Here is a 22,157-nt window from a genome sequence, read left to right as displayed (position 1 = left end):
GGCAGTCTTGTTCAAAAGTCTTGCTGAGAGCGTGGCAATTTTTTTTTTTTTGAAAATGCATGTTAATGACAGAAAATATAAAAGCTGCTTTTACTGATGTCTTTGAGTGCCCCTTCACAAAACAAGTTACAATTAAATCACTCTTTTGTCAGTTTTCTTTCTAATACCTGTTATGCATGGATGGTTTATTTCTTTGAAACAGGTGCGTGAGAATTAGAATTGAATATGTAGTCTGGTGTCCCTCTTGGAAAAAAAACTCACCCCTCAAAACAGGTGAACACAAATTACAAAGATTGTGCTGACTGAAGTAAAATACGGCGACCGTTTCATTTTTTAAAAAGTGACCCTCATTCCACAAACGAGCTCTTTAAAAACTTGCAATTTTATCGGATAAAAATTATTTTAGCATTTGAAGACACTTGCACAGCACGGAATAGAAATAACATGCTGTGTTTCTGCCTGGTTTTTAACACGCCTGTAAATGACTCGCATTTTATTTGTGAACTGAGAATGGAATTGTTGCTTCTTGTTTGGATTTTTATTCTAATTATGCAACTTCCCTGACAATTGAGTGCATTAAACACAACTTTCATACCGCACTCAGGAAAATATTCTCACTTCAGAATGAAGTTCAGCTAGGATTACTCCCTTGTGTAGCTTAGAATTGTGTGAATTTTATTATTTGAGGCAAATAAAACATATTTCTCGTTTCCTCCCAATAAACTCCAAAGGATAATGTGGAAAAAAGATAAGAAGACAACTGTCTCATTCGTAAGTTTTCACTCTTCTGAGTGGATTTTTTTTTTTAAACCTGAGACATATTCTCCTATGCACATGTTTATCTTGGCTGTCAATAAGTTATCCATTATTGCACCTACACCTAAAAACAGACAGATGAAAGTTGTATGAAATGTGAACAATGGAATTTTGCTTTTATGGCAACCATATTTATGTATAGAGGTTGCCCTCACCAAAACTGTTTTCAGTATTGTATAACCGTTGCCTCTGGGAAAATGTTTTAATAAATACTGACAAAAAAGCGAAATCTAAATTACAAAGATTGAAATGTTATAAATTACTGTGGAATGGAATTTTTAAAAATTGTGCAGAGTCGATAGGTTTACCTCTAGACTCCCTTCATTTCAATTTCAAATTATTGTTTTCTGTTTCATTTTCTTGGTTTTTGTTAAAAAAAATATAAAATACTCCTGCATGGTGGTGACTGTGTGTGTGGAATAAAGCCCTGAACTGAATATAGAAAGATTTTGAGATGGACATTTCTGAGTTCGTTCTGTCTATTTCGCTATATAGAGGAGAAAGGGTGTGCACTTAATTCTTGATGAAGTCAAGAATCTTTGCTGTATTCCACAAAGGTGATTTCGTCAGCAATCACTGGTCGCAAGTGACATATTGTGTATACCTATCACACTATGAACTAACATATCTTGCCCCAACAGTCTTGTGTACACTTCCTCATTTTATGAAGGGTTAAACTTGAAAAATGCCATCTATGTCATTTTATGGCGTGACCGATGTCATAACTATTTGGAAACTGGCCAAACTTTATCAAGCACCTGTGTTTAATACCAACAATTCATAAAAAAATATTTAACCTTTCATCTTCAAAATGCAGAGGTTAGCAATAGCATACACATTTGCCACAAATTCATTAGACAATGCTCTAATCTTAAGTCCTAACATATTTTAGAAAACTTTCAGCATTTAAATTAAGATGAAGCCAAGTGGTCTACATACCCGTCTCCGTCAAATACCCGTCTCTGTCAATGATCTATCTTTGTAATTGGATAGACGGCCAGGCCAGCTTTGAAGGCTTCTATTGCATCTACAGCTCTCCTTCCATCTGCCTCGTCGAGGGGCAGGAACACCAGACCTGTTCTGGTGTTTGTCTCTTCGGCCCCATTGTCGACACCATCAACTGTCGTCACGGTATCCGTTGCCATGACGCTCTGATTGTGCTCCTCTTCTTTCCCCACCCCAACGACCTTGATGGAAAACCAAGTCAATAGTTCAAACCACTTTTTTTAGCATTTTCCATGTGCCTGGTTCTTTTCACCAAAGATCGTATAATGCCGAAGGCGCAAGATGGATAACTCTGCCCAAAAGGTGTAATTACCATGGGTGCCATTTGAGCAAGCGATATGCCTGCGCAGTTTATGCTAATGCTTGGGCGCAGGCTCACCAGGTGCACGTGCCTGCCGCGGCGCCTACGCCTAAGCAGTAATGTGCATTGCGCAGGCGTATTGCTTGCTCATATGGCGCCCACGCGATTACATTTTACGTGTATTCGAGGTGAAGTTCTCCATCTTGCGCCCCTACGCGGCACTATGCGATCTTTGCTTTTCACTGTGGAATAGTCTATTTTGTAGTCACAAGTAATGACACATAATAAGCAAACAGCACGGCCCTGGGGCAGGTGTAGCATACTGCTGAAAAAATATGAAGAGAAAAGCTCAGGCAGCCATCTTTCTGGATAAAATTAATTTCTCACAAAAAGATATAGCAACAAAGTAAAAATAATTCCGTGAACTAGCAGACTTCATGCAGGACCAGTGGATGTAACGTCACAAGTCAGCGGCGGTGATGTGGGAGTAACGTAACACGAGGAATGGTTTCTGCTGACAGACTCTGAATCTGTTGTGGGTTGAGATCAACTCACCTGAGTACTGAGTTTCTGGAAGTGAGTCCCTCCCCTGATGTGCTCTGTGAGAAACTCCCGTGCCTCCTGTAGCGAGATGCTATGTAGTGCTTCAATCTGGCAAGGACGGCACAGAAACGACTTCTATTGGCAAAACCTCAGAATTATGAAGAATTAAACATGTCCATCACCCAGAAAAAAATTTCAATGTCACACACTGCTCTGTTGGATTTTTAAAAAGCCTGACAAATCCATCGAGTTAAGTTGACACGTGGGTATCACCAGGATTTTTACTGGGGGGACCCACTTTTTCGACCGAGGGGAATTTCAAGGAGGGGTTAGGGGAAAAACACCAGACAAGAACATTTTGGTACTTTGCCTGCATGTCAAGTTCAATACATCACATATGTATGAAGGACACAGTAATTTTCCATTTGCTTGAAAAGGACAGTGTTCGTTTGGCTGAAATTCTGTCATTTTTCTGTGAAATGCAAAAAGTGAAATTCCGTCAAACTCCTGTGCCAATTTTCGGTGTCGCCTAATTATCCAAAAACAAATCAACTGCAGATGATCTTAGCGATGCCTTTAGATTTGAAAAGTCCAAATAGGTTGAGTTTTCCCACCTCTCGTTTGAGTCGATCGAAGAGGTAGGTGTGGTTGAGGACCTCCCACCAGTTACGGTCAACCTCCTCCCCCAGGTGGTTATCGGCGCACTGCTTCAAGGTGATCAGGGACTCCACATGAGTCTTGAAGTTATTCTCGACATCAGGGGTGGCCATCTTATCCAGGAAGCTCTCAAGGAACAGGTCGATGCGCTCTTCAACGTGAGAGACACTGCGAGAAAAGCAAATACTGGACTGACTGGACGCAATTTCAACACAACCTTAGACCCTGTGGAAATAACTAGAGAGGGGTTTCGTTCTTGCCGGGGAATCGATTTCTTGAAATTCCGCGCTCACCTGAATTTAGTAGCTTGTGTTGCCACGGTTACTGAGAACCCAACGATGCCAAAACTGTTGCGACATGTTGGATACACGCTGTAGCTGTTGAAAACAGGTAAAGAATGAACTATGACGCGACCTCACCAAAGAACCTTTGCATTACAATGGAAATTGACGGTAACAAAAAACATGTAGACTTACCCTAGTTGCTCTTGGGTCCTCAAAACGTCAAAGCACGGTTCTTCCATCATTGTCTGTACACGTAAGAAAGATTACACTTGCAAATCTGAATCCTATTGTTTGAGGCCAGCCCAATTAGGAATATGCCTGTTTGGATGATTATCTGTAGATGATCAATGCATTGAAATAGACAACAAGATGGTCTGACCGATGCAGAGACCAATAAAGATGATTTCCCTCTGGGATTCTTACCACTAGCACATCGATGATGCTAAGCTGTCTGATCGTTCCGGGACCAGACTGGTAGTAGTTGGTCACCACCGAATTGGCATCCTCCTGGTTGAAACCTTTGACCTTGCACACGTGAACTCCGCGGGGCAGCCGGACGACTCGGGTCTTGGGCAGCTGCACTTTGGGCAGGGGGGTGCAGCCCAGTTTGGTGCGAAGGGACTCCTCAAAGCCCAGGGCTTCCTGAGAAGGGTGGGAAGACAACATCACTTCAGTGACGTACACCAAATTGAGAAAATGTATTTTCTCACAGGTGACTACATACTTGGTAGGCTAGAACAGGCACCAGTACTTGTAAAACAGCACTGAAAATTGAAATTTCAGTATTCGGTATTCAAGACCTGCTCACTCAATGTATCAACGTATGGTGATTGAAGCACAATGTGTGAGGTACACAGATTTCAGTAATGCACCCTGTGAACATCCCTTCAAAAGCCACAGATGAATTTTGAACATCATCATCCCACTGCTTTGTGCAGCACGAGCAAGACAGTCAATGGGGCAAAGATTTAGGGTGTGCACCTGGGTGTATACGTATCAAGTTTTAGGGTGTGCACCTGGGTGTATGCACATCAAGTTTTAGGGTGTGCACCTGGGTGTATACGCATCAAGTTTTAGGGTGTGCACCTGGGTGTATACGCATCAAATTTTAGGGTGTGCACCTGGGTGTATACGTATCAAGTTTTAGGGTGTGCACCTGGGTGTATGCACATCAAGTTTTAGGGTGTGCACCTAGGTGTATACGCATCAAGTTTTAGGGTGTGCACCTGGGTGTATGCACATCAAGTTTTAGGGTGTGCAGCTGGGTGTATGCGCATCAAGTTTTAGGGTGTGCAGCTGGGTGTATGCGCATCAAGTTTTAGGGTGTGCACCGGGGTGTATGGGCATCAAGTTTTAAGGTGTGCAGCTGGGTGTATGCACATCAAGTTTTAAGGTGTGCACCAAGGTGTATGGGCATCAAGTTTTAAGGTGTGCAGCTGGGTGTATGCACATCAAGTTTTAGGGCGTGCAGCTGGGTGTGTGCGCATCAAGTTTTAGGGTGTGCACCTGGGTGTATGGGCATCAAGTTTTAGGGTGTGCACCTGGGTGTATGTGCATCAAGTTTTAGGGTGTGCACCTGGGTGTATGCGCATCAAGTTTTAAGGTGTGCAGCTGGGTGTATGCACAATAGATCAAGGGAATTCCATTGTTTGTCATGTTAAATCCTATTGTTTCCAAAACAACTTGTTCAGGCACTGACAGATCCAGAGAGCTAAGGGGTCCCAAAGGAGAATTTTGTTGTTGAGAAACCAGAAATTGGGGGAACTTTTTCTTTATCCATTTTTCAAAATGCATGTACATAGCACCCAAATGCAACACTTCTCAGATCCTGGGCTACAACGTTCTGGCACGAGTCAGGTATTTTTCAATCTATTTTAATTACGGTTTTGTCCTTATGTATATTCACGACACTCTATACTCAAGTGTTTGTCAGAGCTTGTGAAAAATTCACAGGCTTACTCGGATGGGACTTGAACTCATGACCTTCTGCTCGACCACTGAGCTTGCTGGGGTGGGCTGGCCAGTCCAAAAATTGACACCTCCCTGACATAAAGTACCTCTTGAAGTAGTTTTCCAATCTAGTTCTCTCTGGTGTATTTAGACCATTTTACTGGTTGAAGATCAACCCATTACTCCCCATGTACTGCAAACTACCCAGCCTCTTGTTCCTTGTATTGTCCGAGTCCATCCCAGCACAGGATAGCTTGATGGTTTCATCAGGTAATAAATACAATGGACCACAATATAACAAAATCCTACAGGTTTAAACACATTAGTATCATATAACATTAGGAGGTGAGAAACAAGTGTCTGAATAACCCACACGTCTACCAGGCTGTCAAGTCAATAAAGAAATATACCCGCAATCAACTCTCACGGCAAGCTTACCACAGGAAGTCAATGAAGAGGCGACACCAAGATTAACTCCAAGGGATTGTCTTACCTCGGCGGTGAGGTTGCCTTGTACCAGGCCCTCAATGAACAGCATCTCTTTGAATCTCACAGCAAACTCCAAGACCTGGTCTCGAGTCACTGCGTTGACTACCGCACGCTTCTCCACAGGCGTCCACTTGACTTGTTGAAGGATCAACAGCCTCACGTCGCTACGTTTACAGAATGAAAAGGGAATCTCAGCCTAACTTTAGCTTTTATTTTGTGATTTTTTTGTGTGTGTCAATGTACCAACTGCATTATGTTTTGAAAAACCTGTGGGAGAGTATGCAGAAAAAAAACCATTCCAAATCTGAAATGAGAATTCAGACAATCAAATTCTGAAAAACCACTTTATTAGCGCTTCATTTCCAACTGAACGAACCCACAGGCAATAGTTAAGCCTTGTGCTGTCCATACACTGAGCAAAATTGAATTCAAATGAAAATCTGTGCTGAATTTGCAAAAGCTGAACAAATTTCCTCTCCATTGAATCTTGCCACAAACATTTCATGGCATCGGCTTTTAACCAACACAACATTGCCTAAATATTTTATTTTGTTTTTCTTTACTGATACAGGCCAACCTTTGACTACTTTGAAAGTCAAGATGGCTGCCATGAATAGAGTAACGCAACTGTCACACGACTCACTTGTTGAGCTTTCCTGGCTTGATGACGTGATTGTAGTAAGATTTGATCATGGATTCCTTCACTGCATCAAACAGGTCCTGTGTTACTGAGAAGTTGGCTATGTAGTCCACTATCGTGTCAAACAAGAGCTGGCGAACGGACAGAAAATGTAGCTGTTGTAAGACGCTGAAACCAAGCGATTCAGAATTGGCCTTGTGTTCACTAATTTTCAGTTGAATGGGCATACACCAAGCACGTATGCACAGAAGTCACCCAACATATGTGACCCTTAAACTACGAAGGATGTGCTGATGTACAAGGTCCATTACCAGACAGACAGCCCGACAGACAGACAGACATACTTATGTGAAGTGATTTGTGCAGATTTCAGTGTACATTGTGGGCATTGTACAATTCAACGCAGCGGGCAGCACATTGGGCTGCACTCACAAAGATGTTGTTTTCGGCATTCTTGCTCTATGGATCTGCAAGTACATGTCTGTACTTGGGTGACAGTTTTGTCCGACACTGTGGGCATGATCCATGCACAAGCATGTCTGCACTTTGGGGGACCGTTTTTTGTCTGACACTGAGGCATGATTCATGTACAAGGACACGTCTGTACTTGGGGGCCGTTTTGTCCGGCACTGTGGGCATGCTGCGTGTAAAAGTGCAGCCCGCCCGACCGACAGACGGACGGAGAGATAGAGCTACACACTTACTGGCAGCTTGTGGTTGAAGCCGTACATCTTCATAACCAGGCCTGTCTCTTCAGTCTTGAAGCGGTACTCTAGCTGAGCTGCGTCGGCCTCATAGCCAATCTCCGACAGGTTGTGCTCCAAGATAGAGGCCAGGAAGTCAAAGAGGACCAGGTTCTCTGGAGAGGCATAGACGAGGGGCGTGACCAAATGGAAGATGATGTAACCTGCGGCAGAGAGACAAAAAAAAAGATGAGCTAGGACGATGAACCAAATCGGTATTCTAACAGTACATTTCCAAAATGAAGGGCGTCTGAGATCAGCAATGCATGTGAGTGAGGTAATCTCTGTTGGTGCAGCCACACAATGGCCCTCATACATGCTATGTTCTCGAATGATCTTGCCTTCTTGCGCTGACTCGCTGTTTTAGTAACGCTATTAGCAACTGGTTCGTTGTAGATATTTGCTCAGCAAAAAATTTGGTAAGCAATCTCTGCACGGCAGCACCAGGAAACTGGCCCAAGGGGGGGCACGCAAGAGACACTCGGTCTTTTTGATGAGCGGTTTGAGGAGCAGAGCCTGGGTAGTAGGCTCATCGTGCCCAAGCAACCGAAGTGAGTGTTGGAACTGACCTCGGGGAGTGTTGAACTTGGTGTCTCGCTTGTACCACAGCTTGCTCTGCTCACCATCCAAGATGCATTCTGGGTAATCGCTGTCTGGCACGTCTGGTGTCTTGAGGTCAAAATTTGTTGCTGGAAGTGAACAAAAAAATCATCGACAAAGTGAACAAACTGTGCATCAGCAAGCCTGTCAAAGAATACTTACAATGGCATGCCTTGCTATTGACTTTTTAACCCTTTTCAGTACTGATGATGGAAATGTGTGTTGAACTTGACAAATAATTTGCAAAACTTACTGCCAAATTGAAATGTGAAAACAAGATTTTTGCGATGCATTGATAACATTAAAAAGGTAAAAACTGTAGACAGGGTCAACAAAACAGATATGAGTTGGTCACTGAAAAATGTACACATTCAACTTCCTAAGATTTGAGTACCTACAAAGATGCCTCTCTGTAAATGAAATCTTGCAACAGGTGTTACTCTTTCTCAGTAAAATAAAGTTCAAGAGCTGGTTGCATAGCTACATTTTCCCTTCTGAAAAACTTGGGGTTCTGTCAACAGTTGGGGTGAAAAGATTCTGTTTTGTTTTTACATGTGTAAACATGACTTTATGCTACAAGACTTCATTTACATATTTATCATTTTGAAATCTTAAAAGTGAAAAACCTCAATATCAGAAACCATCATAAACAGCTGCGTTATTTCCTCTGTTCTTACCGATGAATATATTCGGTTCTGGTATATGCAGCTCGGGATTCATTTCCAAATCTGTGGGAAAAATTGGAAGTATTAATCAACACAAAGTGCTCATCATCTCTGAAAAAGAAACAGATAGAGCATGTCTGAGGTTTTTGCCGTTTACAAAACAATCATATCATTTTGTCCCTTTAGATTAGACTTTTTATTATCAGAGAGACTGGTACCTTATGCAAAGGACTTTTACTGAAAATAAAACAGAACAGAAAAAGGGTTAACAAGGATTACAATCCTTTCTGCAAAATCCCTGTACACAATACATCCCAAATTTCAAACTTTCAAACACAAAACATCTCCCTTCTTCTGTTTTTTTTTTCACCGTAACGAAGATTGATATCCTCAACTTGTCATGGTACAAGGAGCTTGGCTGTCAGAACAATCAGTACTCACTCCGAATGAGGTCATTCCATTCTTTGGGGACGTCCTCTATTCGGTAATCGGTCTGGTACCACGGCTCCTTCATGTCACACTGACCTTCAAAGTGCTTGGAGAGCAGCATGAAGTTTGCATTGGCCACTTGGAGGTAGTCTGTGCAGAAGGCAATGGCCTGCAGTGCAAGGAGGTAACAGCACAACAGCAAAACTCAAAACATTTTGGGTTTTATTGATTTACAGAGTGTACATTCCTTGTGAACATATGTTTAGGGTCGGGCTTTCCGTGGTTCCCTGCTGTGGCTCTTGTTTGAGACTGCAGAGGTCCTGAATTCCATTTCCAGCATAATACTCAGGGTTTTCACACTTTCACCCTTCCAATAGTCCATGGCAAAGTTTCTCATATTTCCTTGAATGACCACCAGCCAACTTACTTCTGGGTTATACTCTGTCTCCAATAGAGGTCCGGTGAGGTACTCCTGGGGTGGGTACAGCTGCATGCTCTCTGCTACTGTCTCAACATACTCGATGGGTTCAGTCTGGGTCAAAGGTCACAGGCAGTAAACAAAAGAGTGAGCTGAGACACCAGTGACCTTCAACCAGTAAAATGGTCTAAATACACCAGAGAGAACTAGTTTGGAAAACTACTTCAAGAGGTACTTTACGTCAGGGAGGTTTACAAAGAAATCTCATACCAACTAATGACAAGATCTGAAATGCTTTTCATTTTAAGAATTACACCTGTTCACGCATTTGACAAAACAAATAGCACAAACATGTGAAATAGTAAAGTGCTATTTCTGATACACTTCCCACCATTTAATTTTTCTGTCATTGATAAAGTTGTACAATTAACTGAAGGAGTCCAAGACCACAATTCCAGACATTTTGATGGCTCAGAAACATGCAACTTAAAAGAAATGATGATGCTTTCTGGACAGGGATTCCTTTTAACTCTTGATTCTGCAGCTGCTGACTAAATGCACGCGCACGTACGAATCTATTACCTCCTCCTTAAATCGGAAGTCGTTATCATCAATCGTTTTGATTTCCTGAAATATCCTGAAAGAAAACAAGAAACATCATTTTGAAAAATGAACCTGCACAAGTTCAGGGCACGTTTACAAATTAAGACACGTGAATATCTAAAACAAACATCAATAAATTACAAGCATAAAATGTAAAAACAGTTTGCGAAGACATGGTTAATCATATCGGAAAAGAGTCTCTTTTCTGCCAAAACTGTTTGCTAGAAATGTTCAATAATTCAACACGACCCAAGGTGGCACAGGGACGAGATTGACCAATGATAAAAACAGCTGAAAAAAAAGGCATAAAGAAGCTGAATTGTGAAAATCTCCTATACTTTTGTACACAGCCAGTGAGGAAAAAAAAGCTGAAATCCAAAACCGAAAAAAGCTGAAATCAGCTAAAAAAGCGGAGAAATCTCACCCCTGGCGGCATTCAATTCAAAAGTTTCCACAACGATCACACTTTTTAATCATTTGCTCTTTTGTTTTACCTCTCTTGAGGTCCGATAGCCTGCAGCATCTTGATGTACTGGAAAATGATAGCCAACACCTGTCGAAGGAAGCAATAGTGAAAAGAAAAACCGCTACTTCAGTACAAAGGGGGGTAACACTGAACTCACTGTGCCTCCCATTAGACAAAAACAGAATTTCTCTCAAGGAATAACTTCTGCTTTGAAGCCGACGAAAAAAAAGTGATGTTGAATTTTGTAGAAGTTGGAAGAACTTTGGAACGACCATAAATGGTGTAAGATAATAGAATGATTGCTTACCTCTTCCACTTGGGTGAAACCCTGCTCAGTCAGCGTGATGGATATTGAGAACATGGCGTGGGTGCCGTTGTGCTCAAAGCCTGTCTCTGCGTTTCCACTGAAGAGGATCAGCGCAAGTGCCCTGGGAGAGGGAAGTCAGTATTGTAAAACGTACTCCTTGCTATAAGACACATATCACACTACAGAATTAAGACTTTGACTAGCGCTGAGGAAAGAACCAATACTGCTCAATACACCACAAGCACACAAAACTGCTTAGCCTAAAAAATCTGCTTAATGGTAACTTTCAGCCAAAATATCATGAACACTGTTTGTGAATCCTCCCCAGCTGTGTTTTATTATTAAAGCCGTGTCTGAATTTCTTGACTGTGCCTTGAAGTGACACACGACTCTATGGAAAGTGGCTGCAACCATACGGCATAGACTCGTGCGTAATTACAAGCCATAGCCAAGTAATTCGGACATGGCCTGAGACTCTCACCTCTTTTTCAGAAGAGCCAGGATGCTTCCATGCCCCTCGTGTCCAATCAACCAAGACAGGTAGTTCAGGGGTTTACATCTTAAGCAAAGACAAGCCATTCATAATTTCACCAAACAAGGCAACAAAACACTCACACAATGCAAGATGTTGGCATGGTGGCATTCATCTCACCACTCACCACTGTGACCCAGGGTCACAACCTTTCTGCGATGACTAAAGTGGACATTTTTGTCCCCAAAGAGGATTTTTCCTGCTTAACTGATTTTTGTTTCATCTTTCTACAGAAAAGTTATGTTTCTCTTACAAGCTCACATGGAGAAAAATACTACTAGGAAATCCACTCTTACACTAACAGCGCCAAAGCAAATTAAAAAAAAATAACCCTGACGAATTTTGGCCATTTTGACGAATTTTGAACTTTGCCAACTCATGTTGCTAATTAGAGAGCAGACCTAGCTAACGAATATGTATGATGTGCTCACCTATAGTGCTGTCTCTGATTGGGCATTGACCATGTGATGTCCAGTATGTGGGCCTTCTGAACAGGCACAACTAAAAACAGGTGAAGAAAGAAGTGTAGAAAATGAAGAAAATGATGGCTCTGTCCCATCCAAAGACACACTGTTCATGACAAAGATTGGAATGCATCAATTTATTTTAGTGACAAATTTTTGTGGACCAGTATGTGATTTTTCTGTCTTTAGTCTACACTGATTTTTTGGGGGGGAGGGGGGGCTTGTCAAAACTGGGTTTTGGAAACTAGCCTAAAGGCTTGGGTCAACATCTGAGGGAGGACCTTCAGGTGTGCAGACATTAGGGAATTCATTCGATTCCATGCAGAATGCAAATGTTTGCCAGATCCACCTGTGATTGCAATGGGGATTCTGCACAGGTTTGGGGGGAAAAATTACCGAAAAATTAAAACCGAAAGCCAAACCGTAGCTTTGCCAAGGAAAACGATCGAGAGTTCACTTGCCTTTATACAATTTGTGGAACGTCTCCAACGAAAACGGTTCTCCACAACTTTCAGAAGATGGTCTCTCCTGTCCACTGTGGGTTTGGAAAGGGATCAAAAACAGCTGTATTAAAGGTGATTGAAATCATCAAGAGAACATCTGGTGAAGATGCATTTATAGTATTTCCCAATCTGTCCTTATCAAGGATAAAGGTACCAACTATATTTAAATGAAAGGGAAATTTATAATATCATGAGAACTTACTTATTTGGAATGTCTGAAAAGGTTTCTCTGATCCATTCTTCTAAAATGTTTAGAGTCTCTGTATAAAAATAGAAAAGGGAATCAAACAAACTATGGAACTTACTGACAGGCTAAGGCAGTAAAGCAAGATATAAATATGGAGCCAATTTCAAAGGCAGGGAATCCGACAGCTCGTAGATTATACGCGCTTAGCTCAGAACTGCTTAGAACATCTTCCTGAGGTATTGCTTGTCATTTTTCCTGGCAGCCTGAGGTCAAAGTTCAAAGAGAAGGGTTCAATGAATTTCATACTCTGTTCATTGCACGTCGGACCTTGAGACACGGAAGATCAGAAAGGCCAACAACCAGTCATACTAGAGCTCTTATCAGATTTCAGCGTCTACATATTATACAGTTTGGTATGAACCACGGCGGAGTAATTAAATGCATGCTCTCTGTGCGCTTGACGTTTGTGGCGTCCAAGAAGAGGGCGAAGGTTCTGCCCGTTGTCAGTTTGTATGCGTTATGGCAACTCCGCAACACTTGGCAAAGGGTGTTACATGGCAAATCGTTTCCATGCCAATTCCAGTCTGCACTGCACAGTAGCTGCTCTCTGCACAGATCCTGCAGCACTGTCGTATGACAAGACATGTACCTCTTGACTGGACAGCTAGAGTCATATACTGGGCTGAGTAGACTCGTTTCCTGAACTCGATTAAACGCTGCTGGACATCAATATTTCTGGCAGACGGCTGCGTCTTTAGGGTGGTGGAATTACCTGTCGATAAACATATCAAATTTAACTTGGACAACGACCTGATTGGTCGATCTTACTATGCTTTCTTTGCATGGCTTAAACAACCCGGATATCCAGCATCGTTTGATTGTTCAGCTTAAATATGGGCTATTCCAAGCAAGGTGCTTTACACCTGGCAGTTGGCACTTTATATTAATTCCACCAATTTTTCCCCAGTACGAGCTGAAATCCTATCGCAAAAGAAAGTCGATGCACAATCATGGAAAGGAGGGCATAATATTGCCCTCATGACCTCTAACGCTGGGTCCACTTATTCGCACTTCAACGTGTGACATTAGAGGTGTCGGCCTGACCAATGTGTGACTTGGCGCACAGTGGCTTACCCCACATGAACTTCCCCATTGGGTGACCCTCTCTGGACATGGCGCCGATCAGTTGTAGCTTGCGGTGGTAATCGCTTGGCAAACTCATCTGGAATTCTGTTAAGGATCAAGCCAGTGAGACAGAGGACAGTTGAAAAGCCACGGGTAGCTCTGCAAAGAATCTTCCTCCATCTACCACAAACTCACATTTGCAGGAGTAACAGCCCCCTACGGGTGTCATGCACACTGCCATGTCAGTACCAACAAAAAAATGTACGTACATTTGTAACTTGTCCTTCCCATATGCATGGATAGACAACTTTGTTGTCCTAAGTTAGAAGCCATTACTATGGCAGGTGGTCCACTGGCATTATTTTCAATCACTACGGTGTTGATACTTGCCGAAGTGCGTGGACGATTATGTTCCGAGACTGACGCCTGGATGCGGTATCTGCGCAGAATTGCCCTTTCCTCTGACTGGTATGTGGTCAATTTAAAATCTTCCGTCAGCCTATCAGAAAAATTGTGAATGTCTGGGGCCTAGAGTAAGCGGAAAACCGAAGCTGCAAAATTACACCTAATAGAGGCTTTGCATGATAGCCATCTTGCAGGGCAGTCTTTGGTTCCACAGGGAAACCTCCTTTGTGTATAACCTGGGGAACAAAAGCACTGGCCAGCAACATGGCAGCAATGCAAACCCTCTGTAAGTAATTGTGCACTGTCTTCCACGGGATTGGCACGATAGTGTAGAAAACTGTCGGTGATGAAGAAAAAACTCACCACTGTCGACTGCCTCAAGCTCCCTGTCCGTGCTGCTGGCTTTCAACAGAGGTGCCGTGAAGAACTGGGCAAAACGCATCAGCCCCTCATGGAAGCTCTTCTGGTGAACTTCAAAGATGAAGGTCGTCTTAATCAAGAAAAAAAACCAAACGGAATACATGAGGACCACCCGAACGCGTACATGGGTCCAGCGAACCCCAAAAGTGGTATAACCATGCCGAAGCTTTTTGTACAGAGGACTTTCAGTCACATGATTCTTGATGGTCAGCATTCAATTTACACGGATGTGCTTTCAAAGTCTCTCCACATTCTAGCATACATGAAGTTGCCAATCAAAATACAGAGATTCAAAAATGCATGGTACATATATGGAAATTGTCTCTTGTTAACAAATTGTGCATGAGACTTAAGCCAGTCTGTTGATAATTTTTTTTTGCATTAAAAAGACCAGTCTGAGCTCTTTGTTTTGATGTATCACTCAATTTAGCATCTTGATGGAAATGGACATTACATGCGTGGAACATGCTCAGGGCTCCTACTGATTTATATTGTGCAAAATTCTTTGTAGGCCTTTTAACTCACAAGTGATTCTAGGGACTCGTTTTGTAAGGTTTGGGACAATGCCCTTCACAAATGATGATCAAATTCACAGATTTTGCACTGATTTATTCAATGACCGGCAAAAACCTACCCGTTCACAGTCAGTTGAAGCATTGTCGGAGCCCCCGTGTGTCCTGACAAAGGCATCAAAGGAATTCTCATCCGGGTACTTCTCACTTCCCATGAAGACCACTTCAAAGACAAAAGTTTTATACCAAGGGTTGTGATATACAACACTGAATCTCTTGGATTGACCATTTTGTGTTGTTTGTGACCGGATAAATTCCATTAATAATTATCCCCCAACAATGACTTTTTATTCCATTCGATTTAACTGCTTATATTGAAAAGGCCTTGACTTAGATTTTGCTATCAAGGAGCTTAAAATGTATTTAGCAAGCATTTAAATTTATGCAGATGGACCACTTGCATTCTAAGACAGGTGAATTTGATGAAACTGCTCAAGGTTGCAAAACGTCACTCACTAAACCTTTCAGAAAGGATCTTCAAGTCTACAATCATCAAGTTAAATTTGATATGTTTATCGACAGGTAATTCCACCACCCTAAAGACGCAGCCATCTGCCAGAAATATTAATGTCCAGCAGCATTTAATCGAGTTCAGAAAACGATTCTACTCAGCCCAGTATATGACTCTAGCTGTCCAGTCAAGAGGTACATGTCTTGTCATACGACAGTGCTGCAGGATCTGTATTTAGCAAGCATTTAAATTTATGCAGATGGACCACTTGTATTCTATGACAGATGAATTTGATGAAACTGCTCAAGGTTGCAAAACGTCACTCATTAAACCTTTCAGAAAGGATCTTCAAGTCTACTGTCAATGCCTTCATTCTTGAAGTAAGCTTGATGCAAGTTAAAACTGTAATTGAGGTGTGCACATCGTGCAGTTATGTGTTCTGTAAGTCTCCATAGATTCCTGTGTATTTCAGCAAGCGTTACTCAGGAAGCGGGAGTGTACCCCTTAATCAGTCCATCATAACAAGTCTCGAACCAAGTCACAAACTATTCACAAGAAACGTGGCAGAAGCATTCCTCCGTCCAAGTTCCTTGTGACTGGCCTTATGAAGGGACTTGAGACAGGAACCCGTGATGGAATCGATTCAGAACCCGAATTGGAAGGACTCACTGTGTTCTAGGAAGTGGGCGAGTCCTGGTATGTCATCTGGTTCGCAGAAACTGCCAATGCCGACACAAAGAGCTGCAGCTGCCTGCAAGAAAAATAAACACACACCCCTACAAGTTGTAGCCGCAGACTTCTGGGCATTTTCATTTCCTTGGTTCATGAGCTAAACAGTGTTTGATTCAAGCATTTTATGATGTTTGAGAATCTGTGATGGCTAAGTTTTCTGTTAAATGTGTTCTTGGAATCTTATTAAAAGAAAACCAAAGACAAAAACAAAGAAAAAACTTCAATTTCTGAAGAACTGTTTTCAGGGTACTAAGTCCAAAGTAAGCCAAGGAAGCTCAAAGTGAGCACAAAAGACTTTTCTCAGCTTCTTGAAGAGCACTGATCATTCAGTTTTTTTTTGTTAGGGTGGGCATATTGTTGTTTGGGCAACTCCTTGTAGAACATGTGAAAATGTATAGAGGGTGTGCATGGCTGCCATGTTGCAGGCCAGTGCTTTTGTTCCACAGGGTATGCACAAAGGCTTCCCAGTGGAACCAAAGAACTGCCCTGCAAGATGGCTACCACGCAAGGCCTCTATACATGAATGTCACAGAGGGCAAACTTGCCCCCTTTGAAGTTACGTACAAGCTTCGGCTGTTTGGCTTGTGACTTCCGCACTGATCTCCCTTCACCGTCTTCACTCTCTGCATCGTCTCCACAATCCCCCTCCTCCTCCGAGTCCTCTCCATCCTCACCCTCCTCTTCCTCTGCAACTCCCCCATCCAACAATGGAACGGGCCCATCCTCCAATGCCTCTGAGTTCACAACAGCAGCCTCTGAGGATTTGATGGTACAGTCCTCAGGGGTGGACCCCACCTCCATTGGCACCTCATCATCTCCACATGGCCCATCCTCAGAGGTCTTACATTCAGTATCCGTTTCAACCACCCCATTCTGTTCATCGCCTTGTCCCCATTTTGCCAAGTCAGATATCAGGAGGGCTGTCAAACCATTAGATAATGTCACCACCCTACAGAACAATTTAAGTTTAAACTCATCACTGCACAAAAATGGAAATCTTTAATCGTTTAGGTTTTACAGTCTGAAACTACCGCAGCAAAGTGGAAGAATGACAAAATTAACCTAATGATGACCTGGTCAAGTCTAGTTATAAAAACTCATGCTTGCAGTAAGGACTAGGTAGTTGTCTCCGAGCCACACAACGGACGGCCAACACAATACATGTACTTTCACTCTGTCTGTTCTTTCCTCCATGCTCTGTCAGCTTGATCCACCATACGGCCATGTTGGCATGGTTGGGCCAACGTGGGTATGACTAGTCGATCAGCACAAAGGTATGATTGCGTTACGCTATTACTGTAACGTTAGGCCTCATTATCATCAGTCAGTTCTGTATGAAATCTCCAGATCTGCAACTTATTAAACTTTCCTTTTTTGAAAAAATATTCCACAACTGTGGGACAGAGAGATAAGGCAATTGGCTGGTGGCAAAGTACTAACAAGGCATACAGTAAGGCCAACCTATGGCACAAACACATGACAAAGATTGACCGATCACACAGACCATGGAGGAAGGAATAGACTGACCATTAAACAGATTGTGCCACCTAAAAGCGCTCAAGGTATACCCGGCAAGATATGGGACAGAGGGGGGGAAGGTCTAATCCCCCCCCACATAGTCATTATCATGATTAGGCCTAATGTGCATGACCGTATAGTCGCCAGGTCCCTAATTTCGCCACCTTTTGTATTGGTTTTCACAGTAGGCCTAAGTAAGTGGCAATAAAGGCGCCTAGCGACTAGGCTAGTATATCATGGTCACACATGTTAGGCTAATAAAAAACACATCCCTTGATGTCTGCACGGTCTGGAAAGAATTCCTGAGATGCTAACACAAGGGGGGGTTCTCTCTGTCCCATATCTCGCTTCAAGTTCAAACGCCTCAGGGGCCAACATACACAGACGGCATAGGCAGACTCCACACTGCATAGCAACACGTTTGTCCGGAAATTGGACAACCAGTTGTACACTTACAAACTTCCAAAATTTTTCACAAATTGAAATCTGTCAATCAGTTTGATGTTTAAAAATTGATTTTAAAGGAAAAAAGTTAAAATCTGTTTTATCTAAATCCCGTTGTGACAAAATAATAGACTTACCGATATTCACGTGTATCATATGGCGACTTTACGATAGCAGCCATCTTGGTATTCCAATCAGGGTAGTAAACCTAGCGTTGCTTAATAAGTCTCGAACGAGGTAGTAATACTTCCACTTTCACCATGAATATTGCGTTGCATGATTATACTCTGATCGGGTTCTTTACAATTTACACCATTGGTCAAAAGTTTCAGAACAGCGCCACCGCACCGTACCGCAGTATTGAACAAGCTTGAAACGCGACGGAAATAATCGAGCTGTTTGGCAATCTCCCCTGAATAAATCGTCGAAAATACCACTGCCATTCACCTGTGGTAGAAAATTACGCTTCCCGTCACTTGTATGATTTTAAGATTTCTATAAAACTGGTCCAAGGAGGAAAGGTAAGCTGAGTCTAAAGTTTAACTTGGACTAGAAAATCGTTGCAAAGGCTGAGGCCCATACTAGCATAGGCAAAGTGAAGTGAAGTGACACTCACATTTTTGTGCCCGCACAGAGGCCTGCCCTAGAGAAGTCCAGTTTTAACTGTTGATCAGAGGCATGGGCAGTTAGCATGCTCAGCTTAAAATTTGATGTTGTATTTAAATTTTTTTTAAGTTCTTGCAGTCGAAAATGGAAACAATGGAAAGCTATTCATCGGCAGCAGCAGCAGACATGACCAGTCTAGACCTTCCTCAGCAAGGAACCCAGCCAGTGGTTGAAAACCAGGGAGACTTTGATCCAGACAGGGCCGACTTCCTTGAGCCAAGGTGACAAAACAAAGAAACTAACAAATGAAATAAGACTGAGACCTGTAAGATTACGCTCATTTGCTGTTGCAATTTTTGCTGGCAGTGGCTGACAACTGTGGCAAGCCTTTAGCAGCACTAAAGCATGACGTCATTTAAACCACAAGATGTAGCGCCAAGGTTTGGAGAATGTGTTCATGTTGGTCACTAATGCGCTGGTTTTCGCACTAATGACTTTTACAAACATAATTATGCACGTGATATATTCACTTTGATAGTCTATAATAGTTTGCAGCGTTGAAATCACACAGCTGTGAAACAATAATAAAAGGCCTACTCCCCTTTATTTAAAATGGGACATATGTTAACTTTGATGAAAAAAAAACACTGTTGATAGCTATTGATGACATTTCTGCAAACTTTGACAGTCTATGTACAAAAACAAAGTGCCACTATCTCACGAAACACAGGTTTGATGCTCGGCATTGAACACATAAATTGCTGAGGCCTGTTCTCTGATGCCTTTCATGAATACAGCATTCCCACTGAGTCAGCCTGCGGTGAAGTGTCCTTCAACTTCACCGTTCCTTCTCAAGGGTTCCAGCCTTCAACGAAGCAGATCCGATCCACGTCAAGCTCATTGACCAGGGAAATCTTGAACCAACGGACCCAGCAACTGATCGATGACATTAACGCCAAGAGAAAAAGAGACACGTCTCTGCTGGCAGACTTCAAGAAGGCCATCGAAGTGCAGGTATGGATTGATATTTTAAAACAACCAAACTGATTTCTTCAGCATAATCCGTATGGTTGTTTTATTCAGGAGAAACCTCAATGTGGCAATGGATTAAGCATAGATCTACATTACTAAAGTGTCCAACGAAGTACTGGGCTAGGTCAGATTGTCTTGGACAAGTTTCTTCACTTGCAAAAATGTGTTATCTTACAGCTTTAAAATTGCTTCCAATTATTATTATCCTTCTGAATGACAGCACCCCAAAATAAGTTGACAGTTTTTTAGTTTTCAGTTAGTTCCTTTTTTTCCCGCTTAGGTAAATTCGCAGGTAAGTTTGCAGGAGAATATCAGCGACGCTAAGGGAATTACTACTGAATACATCACACTTTATTTACATGAGCACATTCCAGTGGAGTCAGTCGTGGCGCACGGTCCACTGATCACAATAGGAGAGCATATAAATAACAAAGTGCGGTGTCATCAGAACAGAGGTCAATTTATTATTGCACAGAGTTTGAATAACAAGTAACTTTACCCACCGAAAGATTAGTTTGAAAACAAAACAAGTAAATGGTATATACAACCATGCACAGGAAAATTATAAGGTAAGCTATCAAATAAAATATACGTCAAACTTGGAAACAAATCCTTTATGCCCTAAGAGATAGTAAATAAATAAATATTATGATGGCTGTGTAAATGTACTGAGATTACCTCCATTTCAATTATCACCACCAAAAAAACCAGGCATCAAACTCCTATGACAACCTAGAGCAGGCCATGTTCCAGATGTATGAAGGGAACGGTAAAGTCATCCAGGAGAAGCTGCAGGAACTCTTCGCCACCTTGGACCGCATCTCCAAGCTGGAAATGGAACTGGAGCAGTTCAAGACCTCTCTGGGGGCGCTCTACTCCGAGATCCAGGGGCCAGCTGCCAGGCCTACTTGAACGGTGCGGTGGTATCTATCTACGAAAGTGGAGCCAAAACTGAACGAAGACATTGCGCCCCAACTATAGCGTTGCACCTGGGCTGGCTCAACTGTTGTCAAACAATTTCTGTAGAAATTTCCCAAGCTTATCCAAGTTATTGCATCTCGCGCTTGACACAATTCTTCTAAAATTGATATGGCACTTTGTCTGTGACGTGACATCGTAAACAATATGACTTTGGCCCATGCACACTGGACCTCTGTGCTGTAGTTGGGCCAGCCAAACTGCAGCACTCTAGTTGGGACGGTCTCAACAGTAGTTGGGACTGATGCGATAGTTGGGGCGTAACAAAGTCAAGGGTCACTGTTCAGGCCAGGGGTATGGCAAGGGAGCTTTGTTTTCTATGTACGCCTAAACAGGATTTGTGTCACACGTACCTTAGAAAACCTACAAAAAATAACAGGTGTTCAATATTGAATCCGCATTTACACAATGTTTTCAGTTTCTGTGCGCATTGTCTATTAGTTATTGTGCTTGCTGACGAAGGGTGGAGAACAGTGTCACAGTCAGGTCCTTCACAAGTTGTTTTCACAAGATCATTAAATATGGTGCATGATGCCAAGGTAACGCTTGTTACAATTCATTTGAATGACTTGTGATGGACTTACAGGCACTCATGATATTCGAATATGACATTAATGCAGAAGGTACGCCGAGGGTTCTCAGTACGGTCATAGATCACCGAGCCTGCAGGAACTGGGGAAACCGTTGGTGGTGCTGCACTCCTAACCTCTTGAATGGGAGGTGCCAGTGTGTACAACAGTACCCTTGACTTTTAACCATTACACTGACGGCTGATGATCATTTGAACATTCTGTGTGACTCAGCTCTGCCATACAGTAATGACCAACTGTTGAATTGTGATAGTTTTTATCAATCCAAGGCATTCGAGATCCGCCCTTTAGAAGCATCTGTAGACTTCCGTCCAAAAGTTCACGACTGCGCATGCATTGCACTGCTGAAAAACAGACTTGAGTTTGATTAGTTCTGTAATAAAATGTTGTCAGGCAAGTTAAATACTTCTATCGTATCAGAAGTTTAAATTCCCCCCGATTGGGAAACGACCTCCATATGAGGTTTGCATAAGAGGCTGTTGCCTTAACTTAGCATGGCTGACAGTCTTCTTACCAACAGAACAGCCCTGTTCTGTCTTCTCATCTTCCTAGTGTCTCGCAACCCCGTGCCCCTTCTAAAACGTGCATCTTTTGAACATCAACACCGTTAAAAGTTATCACCAAGGTTGAAAGGAAAAGGAGAAAGAATGGAAAGAAATCTCACCAAAACAGGTCTCATTAA

The 22,157-nt window shown here is 42.4% G+C and overlaps 2 protein-coding genes across 4 annotated transcripts; one reads left to right on the top strand and one right to left on the bottom strand.

Annotated features, from left to right (window-relative positions):
- Positions 1-671: 671 nt before the first annotated feature.
- Positions 672-18,539, bottom strand: LOC110977411 (nardilysin-like). The gene is made up of 27 exons (XM_087143789.1): positions 18,407-18,539; positions 16,872-17,256; positions 16,245-16,326; positions 15,187-15,287; positions 14,496-14,622; positions 13,737-13,832; positions 13,252-13,374; positions 12,618-12,675; positions 12,374-12,447; positions 11,880-11,949; positions 11,398-11,475; positions 10,917-11,037; positions 10,638-10,696; positions 10,123-10,177; positions 9,550-9,654; positions 9,135-9,291; positions 8,706-8,756; positions 7,998-8,117; positions 7,390-7,592; positions 6,689-6,816; positions 6,050-6,209; positions 4,030-4,248; positions 3,799-3,851; positions 3,616-3,699; positions 3,280-3,490; positions 2,678-2,773; positions 672-2,003 (listed from the first exon to the last, which is right to left on the bottom strand). Exons 1-27 carry the CDS (start codon positions 18,448-18,450, stop codon positions 1,782-1,784), a joined length of 3,282 nt encoding a protein of 1,093 aa, XP_086999915.1. The 5' UTR covers positions 18,451-18,539; the 3' UTR covers positions 672-1,781.
- On the top strand, positions 17,459-21,878 carry LOC110977418 (synaptonemal complex central element protein 2-like). Of its 3 annotated transcripts, none has more exons than XM_087143790.1 (4): positions 17,459-17,581; positions 19,005-19,156; positions 19,673-19,889; positions 20,619-21,878. In XM_087143790.1, the coding sequence occupies exons 2-4, from the start codon at positions 19,020-19,022 to the stop codon at positions 20,817-20,819; spliced, it is 555 nt and encodes a 184-aa protein (XP_086999916.1). In that variant the 5' UTR covers positions 17,459-17,581; positions 19,005-19,019; the 3' UTR covers positions 20,820-21,878. The 3 variants fall into 3 exon arrangements, with proteins under 3 accessions (XP_086999916.1, XP_086999917.1, XP_022087220.1); XM_087143791.1 differs by lacking the exon at positions 17,459-17,581 and adding an exon at positions 18,613-18,790 and having other exon boundaries at positions 19,014-19,156; XM_022231528.2 differs by lacking the exon at positions 17,459-17,581 and adding an exon at positions 18,613-18,790.
- Positions 21,879-22,157: the final 279 nt, after the last annotated feature.

Source organism: Acanthaster planci, linkage group LG12 (assembly GCF_054643075.1).
Source record: "Acanthaster planci isolate LZ-2023a linkage group LG12, COTS_SCS, whole genome shotgun sequence".
Lineage (NCBI taxonomy): Eukaryota > Metazoa > Echinodermata > Asteroidea > Valvatida > Acanthasteridae > Acanthaster > Acanthaster planci.
The sequence above is the reverse complement of the archived record's forward strand: the minus strand, read 5'-3'. Positions and strand labels throughout refer to the sequence as shown.

Coding starts and splice junctions, on each gene's coding strand:
- LOC110977411 (XM_087143789.1), bottom strand. CDS start 18,450: ATGGCTGCTATCGTAAAGTCGCCATATGATACACGTGAATATCG. Junction 10,697..10,916: donor GTTTCACCCAAGTGGAAGAG/GTAAGCAATCAT, acceptor TTCCTTCGACAG/GTGTTGGCTATCATTTTCCA. Junction 9,292..9,549: donor AGACAGAGTATAACCCAGAA/GTAAGTTGGCTG, acceptor CTTGCACTGCAG/GCCATTGCCTTCTGCACAGA.
- LOC110977418 (XM_087143790.1), top strand. CDS start 19,020: ATGGAAACAATGGAAAGCTATTCATCGGCAGCAGCAGCAGACATGACC. Junction 19,157..19,672: donor GCCGACTTCCTTGAGCCAAG/GTGACAAAACAA, acceptor TCATGAATACAG/CATTCCCACTGAGTCAGCCT. Junction 19,890..20,618: donor AGAAGGCCATCGAAGTGCAG/GTATGGATTGAT, acceptor CAAAAAAACCAG/GCATCAAACTCCTATGACAA.